This window comes from Coturnix japonica, chromosome 3, assembly GCF_054131305.1.
Source record: "Coturnix japonica strain WE chromosome 3, WE-NBRP24, whole genome shotgun sequence".
NCBI classification, from domain to species: Eukaryota; Metazoa; Chordata; class Aves; order Galliformes; family Phasianidae; genus Coturnix; species Coturnix japonica.
Window position 1 is genome coordinate 64,256,497 of NC_140665.1, and position 25,013 is coordinate 64,281,509.

Genomic DNA, 25,013 nt, shown 5'->3' on the forward strand with positions numbered 1-25,013 from the left:
GAATGGAAAGCTGCTTTGTTGACAGTGGCTTGCCTGGTTTTTTTTTTTATTTGCTTTTTAAATCAAGTGTCTCATCTGTGCCAAAGGTGCTGTTATCACTGAAATACTCATACATGCTTTAAAATTTCTGTAATATTTCTTGCTATTTTAATATTGTGCCTTGTAGACTGATAACAGATGGCTTTACATGTTATTTCAAGAGTTACACTAGACCTAATGGATTTGTACCTGTTGAAAATTCTTTCTTCCAAACAGGAAAATAATCCTCCTTGCTGGATGGGCATTATTTTTGTTTCTTGCATACAAGGTTTCCAAAACGGACCGAGAGTATCAAGAATATAACCCTTATGAGGTTCTACATTTGGATCCTGTAAGTAACAGTATTTTTCAGTAGTGCGTACTACTGTAATTCTATGCTTTGTCTAGTGTTTTGTGTCTAGATGCTGAATTTAAGATTAGGTTTTTTGAATAAAGCAACTTTGGTGAACATATCTCATGAGATTGTTCTTCTGTGACATCTGAATGTTGCTATTGTTCATAGAATCATAGAATTGTTTGAGTTGGAATGGACCTTGAAGATCATCCATTTCCAACCCCCCTGCTATAGGCAGGGATGCCTCCCTTTAGACCAGGTTGCTTACAGCCCCATCCAGCCTGGCCTTGAATGCTTCCAGGGAAGTGGAATCCACAATCTCTCTGGACAACCTGTTCCAGTGTTTTGCCACTGTCACAATAAAGAATTTCTTGCTAATATCTAGTCTAAATCGAGACCTCTGGGCATCTGTTAGACTGCAAGTCTTGTTAAACTCTTTTTCCTCTTAACTGCAGTACCTCGAGCAAATTCTCTACTTATGGTAATTATTTCCTACTCCTTTGAGTATTAAGGAAGTCATCTGTTCAGTTCTGAAATTTAACATGTTATATTGTCCAGTTATGGAAATGCATTCTGAATACAGCTTAACACAAGAATAAGGAAGAACTTTGAATGTATATCCATCTGATTAAACTTGATGTGTATTGTTAGTGTGGGAAAATCTTAATATGAATATGAACATTCATAAATCCATCTCTTGCCATTAATGACATAGCTTGTCAACATAGGGGTAGACATCACTGGTACTGCTTTTCTGTACTATGGAAGTCATTACAGCAGATACGTAAGCTTCAGCCTGTTTCTAGCTACTGTGGTAGAACAAGGCTCGTCTGTCAAGTGTGAAGGCAAATTAAATTCAATTTCTGCTCAGTTCCTCTGTGAATTGACTGACTGCTGACTCAGCTTTTCTGCTGACACACAAGCGCAAGATACATTTTTTACTACTGAACGGTATCTGTTGGAGCTGTGCAGTTTAAATTTCTGGGTTAACTTTGGTTAAACAAATCTGACCAGGGAGTAGGTCATTAGTGGGTTTTCTTTTGTGTTCTTTAGCAAATTTGTACAACGCTGAGGGGGAAAAGGTTGTGTATGCACTGAAATCTAACTTGATGTTTGTTAAAGAAAATTTATGAGCATAATCAAGACGATTACATTGTATTCAGATGAAGAAGCCAATATTGGAATGCTCTCTGTACATAGGTAGAGCATAAGGAAAGTTGAATTAAAACTAGAGATGTTTTATGCTTTCAGAGAATGTCTGTTACATCCCTTTGGAAAAACTTCCTAATTCAGCCTGTGTGAAAGCTTACAGCTACCTTCTTCTATCCAAGTAGAACCGTTAGTCATCAGCCCTACTGATGTATGATGGTTGTTGAAGTTGTGGTTACATAATGGAAATGCTGGTGTGGTTAAAAAAAAATGAAAAGAAACAAAACATAAGCCAACAACAGCAACAAGAAAATGAGCTTTGTTTCCTAAAAGTTGATGAAAGAGTTGAAGATGCTAGCGCTTGGAAACTGGTGTTCAATAATTGTCTTCTTTGCACTCACATCCACTGTTTGTATTTTTGCACTTTCCAGCTTGTGCTACCCATCTGACACTTTTTGTATAGTCTTGAAATGACTGTTTTTACTCAGTCTGATTTATTGCAAATTAAATTCATCCCGTGCCTCAAATGAGGCAGGCATGCTGTTAAAATAGCAGTGGAAAATGATTGGTACATTGTATAAAAAGACATGAAGCAACATAGCAAATGAAGCCTTAGGGTAGGTTAATTTCTGGCTTAAATTCGTTGAAATAGTATAATCACTTTAAAGTGATGTCTTGTATGCTTATTATATGCTTCAACCTGATAGACCATCCTGTTGAAGAGCTCTAGGGGATGGTTCTGTGAAACTTTAACGAACTTAGTGGAAAAAACTTTATCTGCACTTGCTTTAAAAGTGTGTGAGTTTACTTGACTAATGAATTTCCCCATCCAACCTGAAAGTTAGCGTATGTGGGATTGTGCTGGTGGCATCCAGCAGTGTGCTGTGATAGAATAAAGATTGATCTTTACCTCAAGTATAAGTAATGTATTCCCTTTATTCAAGAAGTTTGAAATAATTTGTGGATAGGATATTTCTAGTACAAGGCATTCTTAAGTAGCAGGGCTATATACCATTCTTGTGATAGACAAGACTTGCAAGCTGCAAGTGGGCCTTCATACTTGATTTATGAATTCTTTGGTTAAGTAGAATTTAAGCAAATTAAGAATTCTTTGTGTTCTTCAGTACATTCAGGAAAAGATGAGAATTGTTAAACTGATATAAAAGCCTTACTTTTTTATATAAATGGATAAGCAAGTCACACAGAAAAAAAGCAAATGAATATCCAATTATCTGAATATCTTTTTGTTAGCCTGTGGCTTCTAACTTGGTTTAAAAATAAATTGGTTATAGAAATGTTATTAGCAAAATACTGTAATAGTGTTTTTATGAGATTCACATGTCGTTTCATGATCATATCGTATTAAAACATAATTCTTTAAACATGAGTGATTGGGAAGAATACTGCATGGTATGCTTTAGAATATAGATATAATGAATTTGATTTGCAATATTTATTAGTAACATAAAATTTTCTTTTTTAAGGGAGCAAGTATATCAGAAATCAAGAAGCAGTACCGTGCATTGTCACTAAAATACCATCCAGATAAAGGAGGAGATGAAGTTATGTTCATGAGGATTGCTAAGGCATATGCAGCGTAAGTTTGTTTTCTGCCTGCAAAAACACTAGAAGGATTACACCTGTAAGGTTGTAACAAGAGTGACCTAAGCAGCCAGAGAATATGTTTTTGTACATATTGATGATCAGAACAAAATAAGTCAAAATGTGACCAGATTCCGTGCATGCCTGTTATGTGTACAAGCTAGAAAGAGTAATTTGTTTAGCAACTGTAACAATAATGTATTAATTCCTTGTATTTTCATGTCAGCTTCCACTGTAACACAGGCTAAATCTTAAAAATGACATAGAACAAAAAAAAGTGTTGCAGTGTTTAAGCAACAAACCCTGTTGTGGCCACTCTAAATCATCGCTTAGACAATAAATGTACTGTTCATTTCATCTGATAGTAAAGCCACAATAAGAAGCAGTATTCTAATCCTGTTCCCATCTAGCAGTGGTACTTCATTCTGGTTCTGATTGTTTTCTCTGAGCTCTGTAACATCCCTTTTCCTTTGTACCTGGCTTGCAGACCTGTTTTCTTGACTGACTGTTTCATATTATCTGTACAGTTCTTGAAACCTGACTCCTTGAAACTTCTTTTTCTCCATAGTATTTTCTTGGTCAAACTTCTGTTTGTGCATTTCTTTTTCCTTTTTTAAAATCCAGGTGTAGATATGTAATATTAGAATTCAGTGTAAACAAAGCCCTTTAGAAAAATCAGGTTATCCAAAATGAAAATCTTGGTTTGATTCTTATAATGCCATTTTTACACTGAATCTTAATGTAACTGTCATCCAAGGACCTAGCAAGTTAGTTTTAAGTCAGTTGTTTATCTGGTTGATCTTACTGAGACAGAAAGCCAATACCACACTCACTTTGAGTAGTTTTGAATTTATTCTTTCTGCTTTTAAATAACTGCATCACTATGGAATCTCTTCAATAGAAGACAATCATATTGCTTCCTGAACTCCTGAAAAATCTCACCTTTATATTATGCAAACTAGCAATAAATGATTGGTGAATACAGTTTTATGCATATGCAACAGTGGTGGCAGAGGCATATTTTAAAGAAAAATGACACCAGAATTCCTTGGCGCTGTTGTCTGGAAAGAATACATGCTCAATAGTTATGCTTGTTAATAAGGATGAAACTTAAAGATGAGTAGGAGATTTCTGACTCACTGGATTTCTTTTCTGGCAAAGTCTTCGGTATAGCAAATGTGCAGTTGTTTTTCCTAAAGCAGAAACTTGTAGTAACAGGAATTCTTCGTGAGATAATCTGATGCCAAAAAAATGTCAATATAGAATAGGCATAGAACTGTGAGATCTGCCTTCACTGATATGAAGCAAGGTACTTCCAGAAGGGAAAGATACAGCAACAGATAACCAAACATATCAGGGGCTAAAAGTCCCTAAGTAAGAGAAGTAAGTAAGAGTAAGAGAATAAAAGCCCTAAATAAAGTCCCTAAGTAAGAGTAAGAGAATAAAAGCCCCTACAAACAACTTCTATGTTGTCAATTCATCTTGACTATTTACCTTCTTGCCTCCAAAGGATAGCTTCTCCAACCTTCGTTGTCTTTTGAAGCTTGTACTATAGCTTGGCACTAAATGGTGTTTTTCCTTGAGAGTGAGCAGTCAGTCTCATTAAAGTGAGATGTGATCATTCTCTTTTACTGTGAGAGGCTGCACCCTTTTATGTCTGATTTCTTTTACTGTTAGAGCGCTAAGGAAAAAAAAATTGCCTGTGTATCGTAATACACAGAAATACACGGAAATACACGTAATACACGGAATACAGCAACATTGTTTTTCAGATTTTATATAATCAATAGAAGTGTTCTAGTTTATCAAAGCATCTCTGAAAGAAGGTAAAATGCCTCATTTTAAAGTTTCTGTATGCTAATCACTTAAAGAAATTTCTTAACTTCTGTATTAACATAGTATTTCTTCTTGAAACTAGCTTGACTGATGAAGAATCACGAAAAAATTGGGAAGAATTTGGGAATCCAGATGGACCACAAGGTAACAACTATGGATGATAAAAGTTTCATTTCTGTTCATTAAGTTTTGAATTTATTAAGATGTCTAATACCTGTTCATTTGAGGAGCACTTCAATCTTAGTATATATGAAATATTTTTTTTTCCTTAGATTTAAAGATACGGCTGATCAATACTTTGCATGCAAAACTGGTACCAGTGTGGTGGTGGGAGGAGTGAGAAGTCAGGATAGAGTTTACTTTCAAATTTCTTTAACTTTTTATTAGAAAAAAGAATGTGTTGTTTTTTTTTTCATTATTGATAAGCCATTTCCATTAAGTAATTATAGTGAATTGCCAATGTTAAAAGGAGTTATAAGCAGAAAGCAGTCCATTAGTCCTTGTCATTTTAAATATTATTTTTATTTTTTGTATTTATAATCACATACTATCAATGTATGTAAAAATAAATTGCTAGCTGTAAGACAACAGACATGATTCAAAGGGATATATGTGAGGATGTGTGTGTACTGAGATAAATACTGTACATACATCTGCCTCCCATTTGCTGGAAGTTGTACTGTTTGAGTGTGCCTCTATGCCACTGTCATCTTTTGGATGATGACTATCCCTATGATGACATACTGTTCCTGGGTAGGTAGCTTCATGGGAATTATCCCAATGATGGTCTATTAAAACTGTGGATTAGGTGAACCAAACTAAATCAGTGTAAGATTAAAAGATAGATTTTCCTCTTCTATTTACAATTCCGTAAGTCACCTGTGTAATATCCTTGTAACTAGTAGAAGAGTATTACTTATTTCTAGCTGCTTCTAATACTTATTGCAAGTAAAAAGGAAACCTTCAATTTAATTAGACAGATCTCCTAGATTGGAGGTCTGGCTGTTGGTGCTATGCAGTTTGAGAGAGTAAGTCATACTGCATATCTGCATAGAATGAGTTATGGCCAGCTTGAAAATAGTAAATGAGTTTATAGGATAAAGCATGAGGGAAAGAGGTGTTGGAAAATCTTCTCTCATATTATGTCCATCAACATGGGAAATTAGCTTTAGAAGGAAAAAAACAAAACAGCCCCTGAACGTGTTTCAAATATACAGTCTTTCCCTTCAAGAAATACAACTGAATCATACACTGACAAAAGGTGTTTCTAGTGGCCTTAGGTGGTAGGTGAGTATAAAAGCTGTATTGTACTACATAGGCCATTTATTTTAATTTTTAACTTCTGTTTGTTTACTTGCAAAGCAATTGGGAGGACTGTCCCTCTTGCTGCAAAATGCAAGTAAGATCTTGCTTCAGAAATGCTGTCACCATCAGCAAAATGGCACTATTAATATTATAGTAAAGCTTTCTTAAGAACTTTATTGATTTTTATGTATCCAGAAGCTATTAATCTATTTTTGCCAAAGCACAGGAATATGAGTTAGTCCGTATGTCAGAGTACTTGAAGGGACCTGAAGCTGTGACTTTAAAATAAGACTTGTCCACAAGCAGATGAGATTTTGAAGGTGAGAAGATCCTTGGTTTGCTCAGAGGGAGCTTTCACGAACTTAAGGAACTCGTGATTCTTGAATGGCAAAGAGAAGTGATTCTTTCACAGGACAGGAGTTCACACTGTTAACTTCTAGGCCTTCTGTTCTACTGAAACCTTAACTCAAACTGCAGTGGAATGAAAGCTCTCTGCTACTAGATCTTGCATTATTGCTTGATCTGAAGGGTTGGAAGAAGTCTGAAATTCTCCTTTTCCTATCTTATGTAACCTGGTTCCACACTGCAATGTGAGGAGCTTTCTTTCTCATTTAATTAAATTAATCTCTTCATTTGCACTCTAATGTAAAGAAATGAAGCTGGGTTACATACTCTGCTTTTTAATTCTGTCTAGTCACAGAAGGGAGACAGATCCTTATACAGGTATATTCTGGAATGAGGTGAAGCCTGTCTTACATGCCTAAAGTTAGTTGAGGTACATCCCATCCTCTGTGCCTAGCACAAGAGAAGGACAAACTATTCTATTCCCTGTCCAAATGAATTGGAAAGAAGGTTAGAGACAGGCCAACAAGTTTATCACATCTTCAATACGATTTGCTCCTTTAAGTAAAATACTGAATGTACAGAATAATTCGCAGAGTATTTAGAAGCAGATAAATAAACCTGGAGAATAAAAATATATGCTTTAGGAATGTCAGATGTAAATTGATTCCCTCAGTGCTTCATGTTGGTGAGCATGATAGGAGGCAAGGAGGTTCTCCAACCAGAAGAAGAGCTTTTGTATTGAAATGCAGTATTCCTAGAACAATTTGGAGCTACAATCTTAACAATCAAAAGTATAAAGTTTAGTGTCTCACATTAACACCAGTAAAAGACACATTATATTTTCAGTAGATATCTTCCAAAAAGGAATAACCATTACAGTTAGGAAAGTACCATCAGATTCTATTTACCAACCAGGGCATTTCCCGTAACATACAGCAGTGAATTCACTCAGTGTTATTACACTGAACTCTTAAGCTAGAGATATGTGCTGGGCAGATGTTGAGTTTGATTTTTTAATAAATAGTAGTTTCCATCCTAAGGACTACTTAAAAGTTATGTTAGACTTGTACATAATAACTGGTTATCTGAATTAATGGCTGTCAGAACCTATTGGAAACAGTATCAGTAATTTCTAAGTACTTAGAAGATCCTAGTCTGTCTTAATTCAAGGTGGTGTAACTCATTGCTCACTGCTAGTAGTGAGGAAATGATTTTAAAAAAACCTATTTTTAAACAATAGATGGGGGGTTTAATGTAGGCCTTGGAAGTCATTAAAGCTGTGGGGTTTTGTTGTTGGTTTTTTTTTTGTCTTTTTTCAATTTATATGTTTACTGATCTGTGTTTAAGCTGTGGACAGCCCTGTAAGGCTGAGCTTTATAAGCCTTTCTACCTGCAAAATCTTTTTCTCCGTTTTGATTATGTTAATAAATCTTGCATGTCTGTTTCATTGTGAAATGCTAAGATAAAATCATTGGAATTTCAGATGTTGCACTCACAATTTCATCACATACTTGAATATATTACTAATTTGTTCTTTTTTGTTTTGTGAAATTTGTTAGAATTTTGCTTTATGATAAACATGAGTGATTTATTTTTAGTAGGCTTAACATGATTCAAAAATCATTCCTCAGTATTATAGAGTGAATTTCTTTTCTTCCATCCTACAGCTACAAGCTTTGGTATAGCTTTGCCTGCTTGGATTGTGGATCAGAAAAATTCAATTTTGGTGAGTTAGCTTAACTTAGGTTGGTATTTTAAGAAGGCTTTTCAAGTGTTCACCTTAAAACATATGCCTGTGCTTAATACTATGTCTGATTCAAAGCATGTAGGATGTCAGTGCTGACATTCTGGGCCAAATGTGTCTCTGAAGCAAGTTCCATGAGTCAAAAATAATAGAGTAGCTTAAATTTAACCTTTGAGAGCAGACCATTAATGTGCTTTGAAGGATTTAATTGCAGTGATAATTAAGTGATGCTGTGGTTACCCCTGCTGCGAAGCATGTGTTTGCTGTGGCGAGGAAACACATATGCAATTATTTCTGCTTGATGGATTTCTGTAGTTCCATTTGGTTTGCTGTAGATGCTGTAATCTTAGTGTCTATATGCTTGTTCTTTCCATTACGTTTGTTCCTGCAGCATACTCAGCTTGCCTGCTTGCTCCTTATACATTTATCATCTCTGTCCACTGCATCACAATTTAGTTACCAGCTCTGTAATAATTAAATAAACCCACCAAAGACTTAAATGGATGTCTTAAATGATTACTTAGCTAAACAAATACCCCTTATTTAAGCTCTACCCATCAGATTATATTACTTTTAAGTTGTTCTTCAGAATTAACTGCTATGCGATAAGATTATTTTAACTTGTAGTAGATTTGTGGTAATGCTGCTTGATCTTATTTTGAAATAAACAAGAGTGGTATTAAGAAACTGAAGTTCCTAATGTGATTTCTTCCTAGGTTTTGCTTGTATACGGACTAGCGTTTATGGTTATTCTTCCAGTTGTTGTGGTAAGCGTTATTATCAGATTAATATTCTACCTTCTTTAAACAAAGCTTTCTCAGACATTAGTGGACTTGCTCATTCTTTCTTTTCATGGTGACAGAGAACTTCAGTTTTTTAAAGTGGGTGTTCTCTTTTTTATGGGAAAAAAAAATTATGTAGAGTTTACTTAAATAATAATGCAATGCTGTGATTGAAAAGGACTGACTTAGGAAAGCAGTAGGTAATTACAAGAGTTAGAGATTGGGTTAGGTAGTTTGTCTTGTCCTTTCTGTCATGTGTCGCAAGATAATTAATACCATTTGATGAACAGGAGAGTTTATTCAGTAGTGCTACAGTAGAGCCAAAACAAAGGTGTTTTTAGCTTTTGGTATGGGAATGAGTTCTACTTGTGGAACAAGTTGTCTTTTCAGTTTCTCCTGACTGCCTTTATTTTCATAGTTTTAATTGTTGTTTATCTTCTGTACACTCTGAAGTGTTTGCTCTTGAGATTTCTTTGTGTGAGGAATCTATTGCAAGATGAGTTGTAATTCAGGGCTCTGGTATTGCTTCTGACCATTGTCCCTTATCCTCAGAAAATGACTCTTAGACTCAGAAAACAGAAATTCATAAACCTTCTTGCTCTTTGGAAGAAGATTTTCATTTGAAAAATTCTTCTGGTCTGTTGAGAACTGCTCGTGTCTTTGTGTACAGGGCATCAGCCTGGCATTTTCCCTGGTCTTAGGGAGTGTTTCTGCATCATTGAGGATCTAGTCTAATAAATTTCAGATGCGTTGTTTTTGATGAGGAGTTGAGTAAGAAGTATAAAATGCAGTGTAAGAAGTCTGCCTACGCATCTTTCTCTTCTTTTTAGGTTTCACTTGGCACACGTTGATGCTTTTTTGTACACTCGTACTTTTAATGATTTATACCAGGTTTATCGTAGCTCAAGTCAAAGTAAACATCCGTTCTGTTGTTGTGAAAAAAAATACCCTGAGCAGGATCAAAAACCAGTCTACCTCCTCTTGTCTCTGTACCAGATGTAGACTTCTGTATTCAAACATGTTGTTGTAAATTTCTTTTATAGTCAGTGAAGAGGAACAGACATTTTTATGGAGCAAGCTATTTTATCATTTAATTCTAAAGTAGACATAGAAGATGATTCATGCCTTTAATAGGGCTGTTTCTCTTTTATGAATCAATAAAGAAGCCGAAGTTAACTACAGTGTAGTCATTTCATATCTGAGATAGGCATCTAAAATAAAACAAGACTAGTTCCATCCCTTTAAATCCAGATGTATAAAGGGAAAATACAGATATGCAGTTCTTTATAGACTTATGTTTACCAAAGTGTTTAAAGAACGTCCTGCATCCATATGTGAAGTGAGATAATTCGCTTCTGCAAAATGTAGATAGGACTTTTAAGACAATCTCAGTCATGTAGATTTTAATTGTCTATTTTTAATGTTTTGCTTCCTGTACCTGTACTTAATTTGACAAAAGACATGGAGACTCTTGGGATGATAATACAAATTATTCTGTAGAAGAACTTTTTAGAAGTTCTGTATTCTTCTGTGTGAAGGTTCATTTATTCAAAACCAGCAAACATACATATTTTTTTATGAGGAGGATTAAGTAAATTGCAGAGTCCTCACTGTGCTATGGGAGTTAACACTATTGCCTAATAAATTAATAGTAGTAACCATTGATTGCTACTTCATTGCTTGCTGCTTTTCACTTGTAATAAAATTTACAACAGATGGAGATTTATCTTGGATGTTTTTCTCATGTTAGTGAGCTTCGTTTACAGAGAGAATCTTAATAACACTTTGCATCTTATACTCTTCCATGCCACTTTTCTTCAAATTATGGAGTACAGACACTGTTCAGTGAATTTTATAATTTGAAGTCACTGGTGTACTGATAATGAGGGACTTACTGGAGTGTTTGGGAAAAATCTTTGGTCATCTCAAAGGGGGTATAGCTTAGGCTGGTGCTGGGTTACCTCCAAATTCCTCTAGCAGAAGATGTGCCTGCCCATGCCAAGGAGGGTGGAATTTAAATAATTCTGAATTCCCCTTCTGAAAAATATTCTAATTGGGTCATTTCAAGTAAATTAAAAATAATAATAATAATAAAATCAGAATGAAAGTTCCCTTTTTGGTTTTGGTTTAGGCCGTTTTCAGCCTAAATTGAGTTTGATTTGAATGCTGTTGCACAATACTACTTTCTGTGGAACTGGTATCCAGTGGATTCACTAAAATAACACCATAGGTTAACAAAACCGTGTATATGTTTGTGTACATGCATGTGCTAGGGGGAATCTCTAGGCTAAAAATTGTCCCAGAATTTTTAACTTTAGAATCTCTCAGATGAATACATTGATGCATGTTTAAAGTTTGTGTCGGGGAGGATTTTTTCTTCCTTCTTTCTGAACTTCATTTGACCTTAATGTAAGAAAAATTGTGTAGACTTAGTCTTTCTCTTTTTGGTGAGGTATGGGAACCTGTGAACACATATGAGATGATCTTGTGTAACTCTTTTGATACTCCATTGTGGCTGACGCCATGTTATTCATGCAAAATGTTTCAGGGTTCCTGGTGGTACCGATCAATACGATATAGTGGAGATCAGATTCTCATTCGGACAACTCAAATATATACATACTTTGTCTATAAAACACGGAACATGGATATGAAACGTAAGTGAAAGGCATCTTGACATCCTTGTGTGTTCATCTGGAAATGTCAGTTGGTGTTAAAATCCTTTTGCTTTGTAAGCTTTTGTTACATTAAAGTGCTGTTTCTGGTTCTTTCAGAGTGTTTCTTAAAGCTTCGTTTTTTGCAGGTGAAGAAAATTTTTTAGAGAGATGACTTAAATCACATAGTGAATTTGCTTTGCTTTTGCTTGGTTATGAACTTCATGCTGGTGAGGTATCAGTGCCAAAACTCAAGACTTAAGCTGGACCAATCAAACTGGGCTAGGGAAGCAGTGAGACAAATCTGCATGAGTTGGTTTGTTTTAGGTATTTTTTTCAGGTTTCAAGACAAATGAGTTTATAAGACTTGTTTTCTGAAAGATCTACAATGATGGAGCTCAAATAGTAGAGAAGCATTTAGATTTGTCTAAAGCTTTTTGTTACACTCTGCTCAGGAAGTAAATAACATTTGGAACAAAAATGACAGCTAATGCTCAGAGATCTTCTTTACTTGTTAGTAGGTGGAATTCACTGAGCACTGCAGTTGGCAAAGTAACTTTGACTTGCTCAGGAAAGAACTTGCTCAGAATTTAAGAATGAGGCTTGAATAACTGTAGCTGAAAAAGTTACAGTAATGGGAGCAAATGACAACTTGGATTTTCTCTTGTTTGCTATGGCTGAGGTATCTGATACAATTACGAGCAGAAAGCTGTCTGAAATATCCAATTTGGCTGATTTTTAATCTTAATTAGATAAAGAAGGATATTTTGAGGTACTATGGATTTTTCCTAATCATATTTTCTGCGAGAAAATGACCAATGCATTATCTTCATGGGATTTGCTTGCAGGGGTATTTATTGAACAGCTCCTCTAATCATTAAAAGGACAAAGAATGGTGAATTCTCAGTGTCACTTGAACAGAAAAGGGAGTTAACATTTTTCCTCTTATTTTGCTCCCAGTATCTACATTGTGGTACAGCCTCAAACATATATATTGCTGAGGCAAGTGATTCTGAAAGCGTGTATTAATGATCAGACTGCAGTGCAGTGATGTCTGCCAGTCCTAATGAAACCTAGCTATGGTTTTTTGAAGGCATTTATTGTTTGATGCTATGCAAAATGGAGTCTTGAGTTACCTCAGTTACTTTGTGCCAGGTATTTGCTCATGCCAGCTTTGCTCTGTAACAGTATAAATGGATCCATTAAATAGAGAACATGAATATTCATAGTTTTTGGGGAAAGAGTAGAATTAACTTTTGTGGCTGAGATTTCTGAACAAATTACTCAGGATATTGCTGATTTTCTTTTTTTTTTTTTTTTCTTCATACCTTCCATTATCTTTGCAGGGCTCATCATGGTTTTAGCAGGAGCATCCGAATTTGATCCTCAGTACAATAAAGATGCTACGAGCAGACCGGCAGACAATGTTCAGATACCACAGGTTAGTTACACTGAGAGGTTTTATAACTAAATGACCCCTTTAAGGAGGAGAGAAATGGCTCACTTGTTTGACCATCTGACGGAATTCAAGTTCTCAAGGCATTACCTTTGTTGAGACTGCAACTGTACCTTTTCAGAAATATGAATTAGAAGCTAGACTGGATTTAGAATTAGGAAAAAAAAAAAAATAACATTAACTGATTGTAAAGCTTAATACTGGTAGAATCGATTTAGTATACAACCTACTGGACTGCTTTTTGGAGGAGCAGTGGACTAAATAATGAATTTAAGTGTAAGTCCTCATACACGTTGTGTATCCGTATAAAGACGTGGCTGCTGTTTTATAGTTAGTATTTAGAACTAAAACCAATTTAATCAGTAGCACAGATTTGGTTAAATATGAAATATTGAAATAAAATTATGATCTTGTCTGAGGTAATAATATCTTGAAATATTATGAAGATTCACCCATGAATATCAATTCCCTTCTGGTCACCTTTTTTCATTTCCATTCTGTCTTCCCAGCAAAGTTACTGTAATACATACTGTGGTAAATAATGATTGCTTGCAAAGATTAGGAAATATTGGCACTTTGGTTTAAAGCACAGTACATAAAATGCTTCACTTAAAAATAGTTTGGGTTTGCAAAATGAGGGAGTGTAGTCCTGCTGATTTAAACTTTGCTTGCACACAGTGAGATTTTCAAGTCGTAAACATGTTTTCATGCTCTAAACACAAATCATAGATCATAGAAGATCATAGATAAATAAAATACACTAAGGTATCTCCTTACTTAACTGTCCTCACCTCTTTCGAATTCTTCATCTTCTCTTGTAGACTGTGAGAAGGAGCTGGAATTACGATTAGGTGGCTTTCTTTTTTGTTTTTTTCAGCCAGCATTTTACTTGAGATCATGTGGCTTGGGAAGATCATCCTGATCATCAGGTCTTCTCCTGTACTGTTGCAAACACTGGCACTGTGCAAGCCCTTTACATTTGGTCATTTTTCATTTAAAAGACAGTCAAGCCTCCTGTTCCCGAACTTGCTGTTCTAGTGGTTAGCAATCCAGTTTGTGACCAATTTATAACTGTAGTTTTTGTCATCATTGTTCTTGAGTTTAAGTTATTCTTGCTGTGTGTATCCTAAATGCATTTATAGACAGAAACAATAAGCCATTTGTTTTCTTTTTGCCTTCATTTTGGTTGTACTAAGACAGCTGCTGTCTTTCAATACACTCTTTCCTAAAGGGCTCTTCGTTTCCCTCATCCTGCTATGTGCTGAATGGGGTACTGTTCACTGATGTATTTTTAAAGTTTACATTACTTTTCACTTTGGCTGATCTGAACTTCCCACAGTACTCCATGTTAAGTTTCAGCAGTGCCTTATTGGCATTCCCTGCATTTCTGTGGGGAATAACTTTAAGCATACTGTTCTCTGCAACTGTTTCACATGGGTGGATTAAAGTAATCTTCAAGCCTTAATTCTTGTTACTGTGCAGTTGTCAGCCTTACGTTTTACACTCCTGGATTTTGTTTGGTTTCTAAAGCTCCAGTCATCAGTGTCATCTGTGTTCTTTATTTCTTAGTATATGCCAATACGAGTCTCTGAAGTATCAATGCAGAAAGATACTGCTAATCATTTTTGATAGTACATCCTGCTTTTTGGGCCACTGTCATTGTTCCCATTTTTATTTCACCTTTTTTTCATAAACCCAATATTGACACTTTTTGTAAAACATTTCTTATCAAAGTTTTACTCTCTTGGACTGGTGTGTTACACCAGAATGTGTTTATAAGGAACTTCTTGTTAAAAGATCCTTTTTTACAAGTGCAGGGAAAGTCTAGTCAGTGTAGCCTGCCTGTTGATATCTTAACTTCCCTTTGTGGACAGAGATTTTGGAACCTCAATCTCTCCTCAGGTGACTTGTTGACCTAAAAAGTGAAGCTTCTGGGTTGTCTTGATTCTTATAACTATGAACTTCAGTTACTCAGCTTTGCAGCCTCTCTCTCCAGGGTCTTCAACAAACTCAGGTGAGAGACCTGTTTGAACTGTGCATCTTGGGCTGGTCAGGATCAAGTTAGGTCATCCTGAATAAAGAACACCAAGCCTTTTTCAAGTTGGTGCTGTTTGTAATTAAGTTAAAGTACTTGATCTTCAGCCTTCAGAGAATTTAGGCTTATGAACCTTCTTTCTGTGATACTTGAAAGTATTTCTGAGGAATCTGGCTGAATCTTAGATGAGTGAAGAGTCTCAAGGTGACGCTGTTACTGGTGCATAACAAGTGTAGTATAGACAACTAGCAATATGGCTAAGTCTAGTAACTCTTGGCAATAATATCAGATTCTTAAAATACTGAGAAAGCAATATAAATTTACTCAGTGCTCACTGAAGGCAAGTTTTTTTGCATGCAGATCTCTTCTCCACCTCCCTTCACAACTGAAACATGACAATGAAAAATAACTTGACTTTTTGGAGCTGTATTATAAATAAAAATGGCTAATGTTCATCTATACAGATCATTTCAGGGAAAAATTACTTGAAAAGCTTGCATGTGTGAATGTAACATTTTTTTCTCCTTGTAAAATAACCTCCTCACATTTCATTTTCTTTTGCACTGAAATAGCCATTTGTTTAATTATTTTATTTTAGCTAATCAGAGAAATTGGTGGCATAAATTTAAAGAAGAATGAGCCTCCGCTTACCTGCCCTTACAGCCTGAAAGCCAGGGTTCTATTGTTGACTCATCTTGCCAGGATGAAAGTTCCTGACACCCTCGAAGAAGGTAATGATGTCCCTCTCTAATCAGACACTGTTGGAACAACAAATTGCTTGCTACAATGCTCATAAATGTAGTTTTTATCCATTTAAAAGTTGCATGGATTTCCGCTCAATAATCTATACATAGAACACTTTGTTTTTCAATTTGAATTATCCTTTAAAACATTTACTTAGCATTTTATCATTCTCTTGATAGTCCTGTAATACTAGTATTCTGGTCGATAAAGCTTCTTGGCTGCAAAAGTGACTTCATTAAAAATGGTTATTTTTCTTTGTAATAGACAAAAAGAGATTTGACATATAAAATATATTTCTTTCTCAGAGGAAAGAAATTAAGAACCAGCTCAGTATTGCTCTCTATCGTTTCCATTCATGTCTTTTGTGTGTTTTTTTTTTTTAACTCCCTCCCACTATATAAAGTACAGGAGATGAAAGTAAAACTTTAAAATATCAATTACATGTGAGCTTCAGTTTTGTATTTTGCAGTTCTTCATGCTTGTAAATATTCAGACTGAAACATTTCTAAATGAATTTCTTTCCTTTCAGCCATGACACCAGTGGTTTCTAAGGCTGACAAGTAAACTTGAAATATTCTATATTTTAATTCAAAATTAAAACAAACAATTAAGGGTTTTTTTTGTTCATTTGCTTTTTTGGAAAAAAAAAATGCCTTCCCCTCCTTGCTATTGAGTTATTGGTTGTTCTTAAAACCTCACTGATCTTTATTTACAACCAGATAGTAATTTACAAATCATGCTGGTTTATCCCCAAATTGGTGCTTCACTTAAAAATCCAGCATTTAAAAATACAAGATTACCTAAAGGATGAATTGTCTGTGACATCCCGTTGCTTTTTTTTTAATCTAATAAGTACTTTGTGTGGAAGCTGTTTGCCTTGTCTATAAAATTTTTGTTCCTTCTTAGCAGTTGTTCTTTCCTGTTTTGCTAAGGAAAGTTATAGGTACAGCTGTGAGAATAAAGTGGTATTTTTTCAGAAATACAAGAATGAATGCATGTGAAGGCTGCACAATTGAATGCCCATTTCATGTAAACTATTCACTTTTTTTCATAATAGAAGTACAATGTAATTGCAGCAAGTTTTGTTTTGCAGATCAGCAGTTTATCCTGAAAAAGAGTCCTGCGCTACTTCAAGAAATGATTAATGTGATTTGCCAACTAATAGTAATGGCCCGAAGCCGTGAAGGTAGGGAAAGAAGCTGTATAATTAAAAACAGTAAATATCATTCTTCATTGCGGAACTTCAAAAAGAGTCTGTGGTTTTTGTGGAAAACTTAATCTGTGATATTTAGAAATGCCTAAATGCACTTTTTTTCCCCACTGTAATGAAAGAGCTCTCTACTTTGAAGGCTGAAATGCTTCTGTTTCTGCCAAGTCCTGCTCTGAAATCTTGGATATCTGAGTTCTGCTTTTAGTTTTTTTTACAGTTTTTGCAAAAGCTTCCCCTTGAATGCTTTAAAAAACCCTTTTCTTGAAGATCAGGTCCACTTTTAGTATCATTTTTAGTATCAAAGCGCTTAGTATAAAATGTATTGTATTAATCAATCTTTAAATTGCATTCCTTTATAGTTCTTTCTCTCTTATAATGTGCATCAGTTGTTTTTTGACTCGTTTGTTAGTTGTCATTTCTTGGTTTTTGTGTTGCTCAACAAATGTGAGCAGGGCATTTTTAATGCTGAATCCATGGCTGCTATGTTGTGTCTATCAAACAGTACTAATTAACTGGTCTTTTCTGGACCAAATCTCACTTAACAAATGTTAACAGCCTCCTAACAAGAAGGGTTTGAGGGAAGATCTTCCCCAGCGCTGTTGCAAGCACTGCTGAAAATGGTGTTCCATAATCCAATAAAATGAGAGGATGTGAACAGTGAATCGCTGTTTTACTACATTAAAAAAGAAGTATAAGTGAATTTATATTAACAGTCTCTGAGACTGCTGGAGACCAAACTTGAAACCTAGAAAGAAATGGTAGCTATATTTTTCATTGTGTAATTTATTGTATCATTTTATTTACTAATGAGTATTAGATGTTCATATATAGTGGATATGTTTTTTGTGAAGCTTCTCTGGGCAAGCACCATAACAATTCTGCATTAGTGCCTCCAGTGTGGGTTTAACACTGGAAAAACAACTGCATGAAGAACAAAGGGACAAGGTAACCCTGGATATATGTACAGACTAGGGGATGAGAGACTGCAGAGGTGCTCTGTGGAAAGGGATTTGGGGGTTCTGGTTGATGGCAAGCTGAACATAAGCAGAGGAACTACGAGAAGCCTTCCTGGCAGCTACAGCTCCTCACAGGGAGTGGAGGGGCAGTGCTGAGTTCTGCTCTGTGTGACAGTGACAGGGCCAGCGTTAGGGGAGGGTTAGGAAGTGGTTCTTCACCAGCGTGCAGTGGGCATGGAACAGACTGCCCAGGGCAGTGGACACAGCCCCAAGTGCTGGAGTTCAAGGAGCATTTGGAGAATGCTGTCAGACATAGGGTTTGAATTTTGGACAGTCCTTTGTGGAGCCAAGGGGTTGGAGTCGATAATCCCTGTGAGTCAACTTGGGATATTCTGTGGTTATATGAAACCAATGCTTTCAAACTATTTGTTTAATAGCTTAGTAAATAATTTCATAAACAGCAAAGTAGCTGTTTTGGAAGTGTGTGTTGTTCTGTTTGTTTGTTTAGGTTTTGCTATCTCAGCCAAGCTGAGTCTATGTATTTGAATTATAAAAAGCACTTGTATGGAAACATCTTTTTTTTCCCCCCTTCCTTATCTCTTGTATATGCCAAATACAAGCATTTATTTTTACACAAAAAATAAGCCATCAAAGTTCTGGAAATGTCTTTTAAGATGTCTTATGTATATTTGTAAACTAGCTATTTTTTTTTCCACTTGTGCAAAATAATACTACCAGAAACGTATTTTTTTTACTGCAGTCAACTGAATGTCTTTGACAAATGAAGAATGCTTATATCTCTTGTAAAAGCTGAGATAAGATACCACCGTACATGATACACTCTGCAATTTGACCTCCAAGTAGCAGTATTCTTCTTCTTTAGATCTATGTTTACGTAAAGGTTCTTCTTTTATTTGGTGAAGTAATGAATATTTATAGATGCAGTGTATTTAATAAACTGCTCAGAAGTTCCAGAAAATTTATCTTATATCTTACATTTAAAAATAAAAATCAAACAGCATTTTGGAAGACAATCGTGTAAAGTAATTTTCATGTGAAATGAAAGTTTTTTTTGGTAATGAAGTAAAAATAGATTGGGGTTCTGTTGTTGTTGGTTTCTCTTTTAATCAATCAGTCATTAATAACCTGTACTAATAATGTATCTAAGGATTATAGAGGTTCCTACCAGCCCCAACGGTTCTGTGAAGATGGATGAGAATAAACAGCTGTCATTCTATATGGTAGAAGTTGCTTCCATAGATATGGAAAAACAAAGTAGAAGTATATCACTGTTGGGCTTAGTATTACTTTAGTGTTTTTTTCTCAAAAATATTTCCACAGCTTTAAAGTGTAAATATTTAGAAATTGAATCTGCCAAACCTTTCATGAGAATATTCTAACTGCGAAATATTAAACTTGATGTCCTTTGGGTAATGTGGTACCGAGTAGTTGTTCAGGCCAATGATGATGAATTTTAGGACTTAAAAGTGAACCACTTAAGAATGTTGGGTCTTGATCCAATGGAAAACCACCATCTTTGCTAATTTGTTGCTTAGTATATCTAAACTGTTGGCTCTATTTCTAATGACAGTAGATGCAGAGAGGGTTTTACTCCCTGCTGATTCTCTCATTGGGAACAAATGGGAAATTGAAAAGTTGTTTATTTTCTTAAGATATGAATGATATCCAAGCTCCATATTGTAATTTTTGAAGGCCATTTTTTCATTATCTTCATGTGATTTTAATTATCATAAAATATAAAATGCAGAAGTTCCTGATTTCAGTTCTAATTTTCAAGTCAGTGACAAGGTACTTCAAATTAATTATCATGTGCTGTAATTAGCAATAACTGTCCAGCAGTACTGGCCTTTAAAAATACAAAGGTGAAGGCATGAGTTAATATTATCTGAAGAAATATTCTGTGGATAAATCATAACTTGTGAAAGCTTAATTGATAGTTGGATGAGAAGTCTCATTATCTACTGCATTAGTTTGTCTTGAAAATATTAAGTGATATTAGCAGTAGTAAAATCTATGCATTTGGAAGTATCTGTAAGCATTTATGTATACTTCTTTGTAGTAATCTTTTGAAGAGAAACACCTTCACAATGAAGCTTCACAATCTTGATGCTTGGTTCCCTAGTTAATTTTTAGAATGTCCATATAGCATTTAACTATTGGTCCTGTGTCAGCTGTTCTTAAAGGAGGTACAAGCAACTCTGCTTGTAGGACAACTTACATGTACCTGCAATCATTCCAGTCTGGTCAGTGTTTTATTTACTGCTATGACTTTTTCATCCTTGTGGAAAATGTGGCAGTTGTGAGCCACCTTCTGATAAATTGTACATCCTTGCTGAATTTCTGTACAGCCTGTGAGACTTTTTTATACATTCTACTGCCTGAAGGGGATGCCCTGTGGCATCCCTTGCTTGTATTATTTTGTGTTGATAACTGGTAGATCATAGAGGCCTAAACTATCTTGTTGCCTTCCTTGAGATCATTCTTTAGGTAGAAAGTTGCCCTGTCAAGTGAGGAGCGAGGTGTTTGTTATCAAAAATATGATGTGCTCTGGTAACTGTAGAGAGACTGAAAATCATCTCAGTTGTCTGCAGAAGGTAAATTTCATAATTCAGATTGGGAGCTGAATGTGGAAGTTGTGGTTTGACCCACTCTCTCACAAGTAGCTATTATTTCCATTAAAACTAGCTACTGACTTCTTTCCTGTCATATGTTTTGAATGACTTTGTGCTTCATAGATTTAAGGTCATCTTATTTTGCGTGCTTTTGACAAGCAGAGGCTGTCAAAGTGTTCAGTAATGGCATTCTTATTACGGTGAGGGCAGTTGGGTGTTGTTAAAAGCTTGACTGTCTTGCCCACTCTAAAGGGATATACCTTCCTGCATTAGTTTTAGGGAACTAAAAAAAATTTTTTTTCAACTTTAAAGTATTTTCTACTGTTATGCAGATGAATTAATGCTTGAAGGAAAATGAATTTCAGCTGTGTGGACTCAAAGTAGGTAAATTCCCTGTGAAAGCCAGCGCGATAGAGAATGTTTTGGACTCTTTTATTAACTGAGTTTGCAATATGACTTTCCTTAGCAGCATACCAAAAAAATAAAAAGAATTATTAGGGAATGTGGTAGATAGGTAAGATGAAAGGTACATTTTGTGCTGTTTAGTTGGTATGTCAGTCTATCCAATACTGTTTTTTTTTTTTGAAGGTACGAGTTCTATCTTTGTTTGATAGACTTTCTAGCCATATGGTTCCCTTCATAATCATCTGGTGTTATTTTTCTGTCTGCTTTGCATATTAATAAACACCGTGAAGATTATACCTTGTGTTTAAAATAAAAAGTCCTGTTGTGTAATTTGGTCTGACAGCTGATTATAGCTTGGTGTAATTCGTGAGGAAATGGGCCATGTGAGAGGAGAAGGGTGGCAGGAACAGAGGTGATGATGCAGTGATCTTTCACATGCATTTAACAATCCATAGTAGGTGCATATAAATATAATTTATAAATGTGCAGCAAGGTAGTGGTATAAATGAAGGAGAAAACATGCTGAAGAAGTTTTTGCTCTATTTTTTCTTTTGGGGAAGGGGGGAATGTGCAGGTTATGGCCTATTTGTCAGATGCAAGTAAAAATGCATTTATTCACACTTAAAATCGCTCTGATGCTGTGTTGTTTGATCACGCAGCCCTAGCAAGGTGGATATATTCCATCTGGCCATCTATCTATTTATTGAAAGATGCCTGTGTGCCTGTTGTAGTATCTCAAACAAAGATGTAATAGTCAAATCCACCTATGCCAAACATTCATATTTGTATAGACATGTGTACATGTGTATGTGGGCACACAAATATTTGTATTTATACTTACATATACTGAATATAGCAGTAACAGCCAAGGTAATTAATGGTTGATGTCTTCTGGGAAAAGTTTAGAAAAATGCATACAGTGGTTTATAGGTAAACTGACAGGCATCTTGAATTATACCTACATAATATGCTCTGCTTAGCTTCAGTTGTATATACTTTTTTTTTCCTTGGATTGGCTCCTACTTTCATTTTCATCTCTCAACATGGTCTTGGAACCTTTTTAAATCTTGAAAATAATCTTGGAAAATATTAATGATAGACCATATTTTATGATACAAAGTACTGATGAATGTGTTAAATATGTACACATATATTATATGAATGTAAAACAAGCTTTTCTTGCTGCTTTTTTTTTTTTTTTTCCTGGAAATTTCAAGTGGTAGATTTTTTTTTCTGTAATTGGTAGCTGAGACACACAGTTTCGTAGTGTTCAGCTATGACAGTGTAAGGGAAGGAAATGGTTGCTGAACTATGTGACAGTAATGAGAGTAAGAATGCTGCCTGATTAATCATGCTGGACATGGAAAAATAAGTCTGTCTTCTGCTTGGTTTATTAAAAACAAGATGGTCTGCAGTCAATAACTCAAGTATACATTGTGAATGTGTTAAGAGGGGGGAAAAAATGATGTATTGTTTTCCTTTCTCCCCAAGAAAGGGAGTTCCGTGCTCCATCTTTGGGATCTTTGGAAAATTGCATGAAGCTTTCCCAGATGACTGTCCAAGGACTTCAGCAGTTCAAATCTCCCCTTTTGCAACTGCCTCACATTGAAGAGGACAATCTTAGACGGGTCTCTAATCATAAAAAGGTATAAAACTATGAATGATGCTTGTTAATGTATTGAAGTGTTTTCTTCTTCAGCCTATTTCTCTATAAGGAAGCAAGGTCATAAATTAACTAAGGAAAAAGAAAATACTTGCATTCATTTATATCTAGGTGTGCGTGTATCTGTGTGTGTTCTCAGGAATTGAGCCCAGTGCCTCCTAGATCTGTGTGTTTGTTATTCTTTTGATGTCCATCTCTGTTAGGAGGTAGGAATTAAGACTGAAGATCTAAGTCTGAAAGAGGTATGTTGACCTCAAAAACAGAAGAAACACAATAGCAATATATTAGGGTTTTTTTCCCATGCAATTCATTTTTTTAAACATCATAGCTCCCTGGATGCAGGCATGATAAGCCTGCCTGGAAGCATGAGCTTGTATTTAACAAAATACATACTTTTCCAAAGTAACCAAGTTTTCAAACAATTTTCTGTTTATTTTGTCTTTGCTACTCTGCTCTGCAGATCTTAAAAAATAAAAATAAAATTAGAATTTATCTGCAATTCAATGTAAAAAGCTAAGTAACTTGAACTTAGTTGTTCCTACAAATGTAAACCACAAAGTACTAAGATATTCTAGTTAAATAAAGAACTCAATTAGTGAGGTTTCTTGGCTCAGCTTTCTGAAAAAGCTGGCTGAAGTAATGGTTTTGTAATAAATTTATTCCATTTTCTTAGGGATGGCATCCTATAGAACTTGCCAATATTTAAAGCAGTTCTGTTTATTAGGTTTGAATAGAAACTCTTTGCTTCATTACTTCTCAAAACAGACTTACTGGTTTTCTAAATAGCAATTTCCTCAACAAGAACATACTAGGTGTGTATGTATTAGCTGTGTGGGGACATGAATTACTTGAATCACATCATGTCATTATGAGTTTTTTGTGTTCTCTACTATTATGTGATTTCTTTTTTTCCTTCTCTTAATGCAGTATAAAATCAAAAGCATTCAGGATTTAGTGAGTTTGAAGGGTTCTGATCGTCGCAACTTGCTGCATTTCCTGGAGGATAAGAAATATGATGAAGTTATGGCTGTCCTTGGTAGCTTTCCATATGTCACTATGGATATAAAACCACAGGGTGAGTAGCAGGTCTTTCCTGTATTCATCACCCTTCTGACATTTTGGTAGTCTATTGGCAGTAATCTTCTGGAGGCTTCTGAGACACAACTCATAGTTATTTATGTGCCTTGAAAATGGCATACTTTCATGAGTGACAGGCTCTTGTACATGAGATTTATAGTCTAACAAGATAAAAATACGTTACAACATTTAACAGATTCCCAAGCTACCTATAGTTTCTCCTGCAGGAGCTTATCTGATGTTTCATCTATTCATTTAATATTTCATGAGCAATGTGGAATTCTGGTTGAAATTGCACTTTTATTAGCTATCTTTAAAAATTATCCTTATTCCAGAATTTATGTTCAGTTTATTCCTGTATGGAGAGTCAGTTAAGAGATCTTTGAATTAGAGACTTTGACGACATGAGTTTCTTTGTGATCATCTTTGCATGGCTTTTGTATATGGTGGAACTTTTCCATGCTGTGCTTAGCTACGTTTCAAAGAGTATATAATGCTCTTAATAATGCTTAAAATTCCAGTGTGGAATATTTATTTCCTGTATTTTGACAAACAAACGTTTTCTGTCTATGGTTTGTTACTCAGTGCGTTAAAGAGGAGTGAATAATGCACGTACTTTTCTGTTTAGTTCTGTATTAATATTTTATAAAATACATAGATGAAAAACTAATAAAGACACTTTCCTGGGGAGGAAAGTAAATAAAATTTCTACCCTAGGTTATAATTATATTCTTCCCTGAGGCATTCTCAAGTTCATAGACTGCAGAGATAAAGTTCTCAGAGGCTTTCCTGTGGGTTTTGTGTTTGATATTTTAGTTAAAATAATCACTGCTGTTCTTTTACTTTCCTTTGCCTTCTACTTAAAAAAGAATTAAATGCATGATTGTTAATGTGGCATTGAAATTGAGTTGTTAATCATTTGCAAGTTAGGAAAATCAAAGTTACAATTCCCGGAACTAATATAACAAGGTCCTTTTGGTCGCGTGTGGTATTTCATGTTCCTGAAATGTTACGCTTTAATATATATAACGCACAATATAATTG

At 35.2% G+C, this 25,013-nt stretch overlaps 1 protein-coding gene across 2 annotated transcripts in view; it reads left to right on the forward strand.

Annotated features, from left to right (window-relative positions):
• SEC63 (SEC63 protein translocation regulator) overlaps positions 1 to 25,013 on the forward strand; it is a 51,233-nt gene that overhangs the window by 14,564 nt on the left and 11,656 nt on the right. For both annotated transcript variants that reach the window (XM_085541851.1, XM_085541852.1), the window contains exons 3-13: positions 256 to 370; positions 3,007 to 3,119; positions 5,043 to 5,104; positions 8,278 to 8,336; positions 9,071 to 9,121; positions 11,685 to 11,793; positions 13,137 to 13,231; positions 15,880 to 16,012; positions 17,119 to 17,211; positions 22,721 to 22,875; positions 23,820 to 23,967. In XM_085541851.1, the coding sequence (XP_085397977.1) occupies positions 256 to 370; positions 3,007 to 3,119; positions 5,043 to 5,104; positions 8,278 to 8,336; positions 9,071 to 9,121; positions 11,685 to 11,793; positions 13,137 to 13,231; positions 15,880 to 16,012; positions 17,119 to 17,211; positions 22,721 to 22,875; positions 23,820 to 23,967 (1,133 nt within the window). The remainder of the gene's footprint in view (positions 1 to 255; positions 371 to 3,006; positions 3,120 to 5,042; positions 5,105 to 8,277; positions 8,337 to 9,070; positions 9,122 to 11,684; positions 11,794 to 13,136; positions 13,232 to 15,879; positions 16,013 to 17,118; positions 17,212 to 22,720; positions 22,876 to 23,819; positions 23,968 to 25,013) is intronic.